Genomic DNA, 4,299 nt, shown 5'->3' with positions numbered 1-4,299 from the left:
GCATGCGAATATCGAACGGCATTAATATCAAGGCAAATCAAGGACGAGGTTATAATGGTACGACAGACGAGGCGTATTTCTCAAAGACCGCCCTTGAGATTGTGCGAGACCTATTCCCTATGTCAGAGCGTGAGACATGGTGGAAATGTGAACAGTATCTAACTCATGCTATCACGGCAGCAGGTTGGGCTGAGCTCTGTGGGATGCAGATCGAGGGTGCGAGTTTACTTAGCTGGGTATCTGGATTTCTATACGACCGAGGGCGGTGGAGGGAGAAAGAGCTAGTGGATAAGAAAGCGCAAAACTTCCGACGGAAGGCGCTTGGAGCGAAGCATCCGGACACGATCGAGAGCATGGCCTCACTCGCGACGACGTACCATGCGCAAGGTCACTACGGCAAGGCTGAGCATATGATAGTGGAAGTGCTCGATCTTCGGCGCGAGGTGCTTGGAGCGGAGCATCCGGACACGATAAGCAGCATGGCCAACCTCGCGACGACGTACCATACGCAGGGCCACTACGGCAAGGCTGAGCCTATGAAGGTGGAAGTGCTCGATCTTCGGCGCGAGGTGCTTGGAGCGAAGCATCCGGATACGATATGGAGCATGGCCAACCTCGCGGGGACGTACCATGAACAGGGCCACTACGGCAAGGCTGAGCCCATGATGGTAGAAGTGCTCGATCTTCGGCGGGAGGTGCTTGGAGCGAAGCACCCAGACACGATAGAGAGCATGGCCAACCTCGCGACGACGTACCATGCGCAGGGCTACTTCGGCAAGGCTGAGCATATGATAGTGGAAGTGCTCGATCTTCGGCGCGAGGTGCTTGGAGCGAAGCATCCGGATACGATATGGAGTATAGCCGACCTCGCGGCAACGTACCATAAAAAGGGCCACTACGGCAAGGCTGAGCCTATGATGGTGGAAGTGCTCGATCTTCGGCGCGAGGTGCTTGGAGCGAAGCATCCAGCCACGATACTGAGCATGGCCGACCTCGCGGCGACGTACCATGCGCAGGGCCACTACGGCAAGGCTGAGCCTATGAAGGTGGAAGTGCTCGATCTTCGGCGGGAGGTGCTTGGAGCGAAGCATCCGGACACGATAAGCAGCATGGCCAACCTCGCGACGACGTACCATGCGCAGGGCCACTACGGCAAGGCTGAGCCTATAATGGTGGAAGTACTCGATCTTCGGCGCGAGGTGCTTGGAGCGAAGCATCCGGATACCCTACAAGCGATGCAGGCTCTTGCTGTATCCCGGTATGCCTGTGGGCGCCGAGATAATGCCCTTTGCCTTATGCGCGAATGCTTACATGGACAACAAGTAGTCCTGGGACCGGACCATCATTCCACCAAGTATTCGGCGCAAGCTCTTGCAGAGTGGGATAGAAACCCTCGCCAGGTGCTCAAGCGTTGGACGGCGAAGACATTAACTACATTAAAGCCTGCGAGGCACTAGTCCGGCAGTATCTTGTATATTTAAACTACGGTTACTTAAGACGTCGGATAAATTCTACGAAGCCTAACTCTGAATAATTCATTCTGTAATGCCCCTAAGTCGGGTTCGGTCCTTCTACTTGTACTTTATCGAAATAGTCCCTCGTCTCAATTCTTGAACCGCTAGTAGCCGGGCGCTGTGCCCCAACTGTCGCTCAAAGTAACAATTGAAAAACGGACACTGTAGCGCACGGTGTGCTCTTCCATAACGGTGACCCACTTAAGAGTACCTGAGAGTACGTAGAGTCTACATCCAGAACTGGCTTTTGTGGTACTACAAGTCTCCTTTTTATGACTCATAGAAGTAGAAATTGGTACACAGAGATCTTGACCCCAGGCTCCATAAACAGACACATTGCCATAAAGAGGAAGCTGCACATGCTCAGGACTGTATGTCCTTTCATAACATGAGGTCTTACCTTATACCGGTACCAAGAAGGATGCAGGGCGTAGGCTCACTGTTGTTATGAGTCGCGTTTCTAGCAGCGAGGCTTTCGACGACATATCTCCCTAGCATGGCTTTGGCCACTGATGCAGCAGTCGCCGCAGCAAAGGCTTGCCATCCCTTGTTTTTATGACTGGCCCCATAGTCGCAGATACCTTTGACGACGATGCACGGCACCTGATCCCATGCGCCGGCCCCCTCCATTTCAAAGGCAATAAGATTATGTTGGGCTGCAATCCGGTCTCGATCGGCTCCCGACTTTATGACCGTATTGCCTGACCCCACACGTCCGATGAAAATCTCCGGCTGGTATTCGTTATGCTGGTATTCGTTATGCTGGTATCGATTGTTCCTAGTCACAATCTTGGTCAAGTCACAGCCAAGTTCGGCACACGATGCTTTTGTCGCCGCTTCGCAGAAGCCTTGGGAATCCCCGAGGCATCTATCGCACAAAGCCCGGTGCTTATGGCTGTAGTCTGGCAGAAACAACCTGTCCTCCGCAGGATTTGGGTGTTGGTAATTCGTGCGCCTCCGTTTTTGCGTGGCCCGGATTTGTAATTCTTTCAAGTACGTGGTTGCCTTTTCCTGTAGTCTCTCCCTCACCTACTCTGTTTCGAATATAGCAAGAAGTCCGCGAATATTATTATTCGGTCTGCCGAGACTATCCTCAATCGATTCCTTCGCTATAAAATGACTGGGATATTGTCTGCCATAGTCGTAACGGACGATCGTTCGACTCACGACCACGTCTCCTAGAAAAGCGTCGTATCCACCGATCTGGGGCACTCCCGCGCAAATTCCCACAAGCAGGGCTAGTGTCAAGCGGGGATAGCTTGCTCTTAGGCTGGCTGTTGCTGCTGCCGCGTCTGTTGTTCCTATGGCTGGAAGCACAGCCAGAACAACATTATGTCCGCACATATGACCGGTTATGTAAGAGTTCGTGTCGCCATCTATACGGCCGTAGGTATCGCGATCTGTGTCCCAGCAATGGTCAAACAGAAGGCTGTGGCGTCGGCCTCAAGAGGCAAGGCACAGATAATAGCGACATGGAAGCATGTGCGGTCGGAGGGTGGTCGGGGCGTTGCCATCTATTGTTTATAGGTAGATCTAGAAAAGATTAGTTATTAGGGTTGGTCAACTTAATAACGCAGCGTGTCACATTCTTCATGCTGGTACCATAGCATCATTGGGCGAAAGTTGCGGGGTAGCAGCCTCACTCGGTCAGCGGCTGGTGGGGGAATTCCATTGCTCGTATAACAACGGTATGGCCGAAGTGACACCTGATAATTCTCTCTTCTACCCTAGCTATTGAATGAACTACAGTTAGCCGAGTGCTCTACGTGGCCGTGTCAGTAGTTAGTGAGACAACTTATTCAGGACACAGAAGATCTCTTAGAACAACGGCACTATATCCACGTATCGCCTAGCGGGGTCGACTGCCACGCAACGGCACGAGCCGCAGGCTGTTTGAGGCACACAATGCTTGAGTAGGGGTCTCACGGTGACGATCAGATTGCTTGTCTGAGGGGTACGGCCAGGCAATGTTTGATATGGCGCTGTATAATCTCCTATACTAAGACTATTCAACAAAAGAAATATTCTTCATTAAACGGGAGTAGTACGTCAGTCTTCGGTTCTGGAGCAGAAGTCACGTGATTCTATCATAGAAGGTCGTGGAACATTTTGGGTCAAGGTAGAGATCCAACCCCGATGGCAGGATTAATAGGGAATGCGGGCGGACCGTCACGGCCAGGTGACAAACTTGATCAGGCTGCCATTATGAATCAGATAAATGGCATCCGTGACTGGTCTAGCGATGATGCAGTCAGCAGCCTAGCTCCGAACTATCACCGTCTGACAGCGAAGTGTCGCAAGTGACAACCTCTGCACGGAGAAGCCGCCTGAGACCTGCCGGAGGCGTCCTGCCATTCATTCCATTGGCCCAATGGGGCCCAAAACGATCCTACGACGGCGAGCTGACGATACGATACAGTGGGGTGCGGGTTCAGCGTCAGTAATCTTGTATAGAAGTTTTCTCTACGATGTCCGAAAGGGGCTTAGATGTGGCGCATGCACAGTAGACATCTGAAGCCGATATACTGCCTGTTGTCAGCCAGCACCAACAGCATGTACGTACCCTCTACGGGGGACATTTTAAATTATTTAGAGGCCGTCTGCTCCGGAATGTCATTGTAAATTATCACAACGTCCACTTTTCACCTAAAGCCATAATTATCTGTAATATTACTATTGCATTATTCAAGAAAAGCTCCAGTAAAGTACAGAGCAGGTTACTTGTTGCCTATCTACTGCAGCGAGTCCAATTGATCTAAGTAAAGACGAGTAGGTGGAAACGGAA

The 4,299-nt window shown here is 51.6% G+C and overlaps 1 protein-coding gene across 1 annotated transcript; it reads left to right on the top strand.

Moving 5' to 3' along the window:
* Nucleotides 1-353: 353 nt before the first annotated feature.
* On the top strand, nucleotides 354-2,121 carry J7T54_003335 (Nephrocystin-3; the record flags this gene model as incomplete). Its single annotated transcript, XM_051510670.1, has 3 exons — nucleotides 354-1,258; nucleotides 1,846-1,885; nucleotides 2,086-2,121. 3 exons carry the CDS (start codon nucleotides 354-356, stop codon nucleotides 2,119-2,121), a joined length of 981 nt encoding a protein of 326 aa, XP_051358452.1.
* Nucleotides 2,122-4,299: the final 2,178 nt, after the last annotated feature.

Source organism: Emericellopsis cladophorae (genome assembly GCF_022114955.1).
Source record: "Emericellopsis cladophorae strain MUM 19.33 chromosome Unknown NODE_162_length_9440_cov_37_520987, whole genome shotgun sequence".
NCBI classification, from domain to species: Eukaryota; Fungi; Ascomycota; class Sordariomycetes; order Hypocreales; family Bionectriaceae; genus Emericellopsis; species Emericellopsis cladophorae.
Note: the sequence above shows the minus strand (reverse complement) of the source record. Positions and strands in the feature narration are given on the sequence as shown.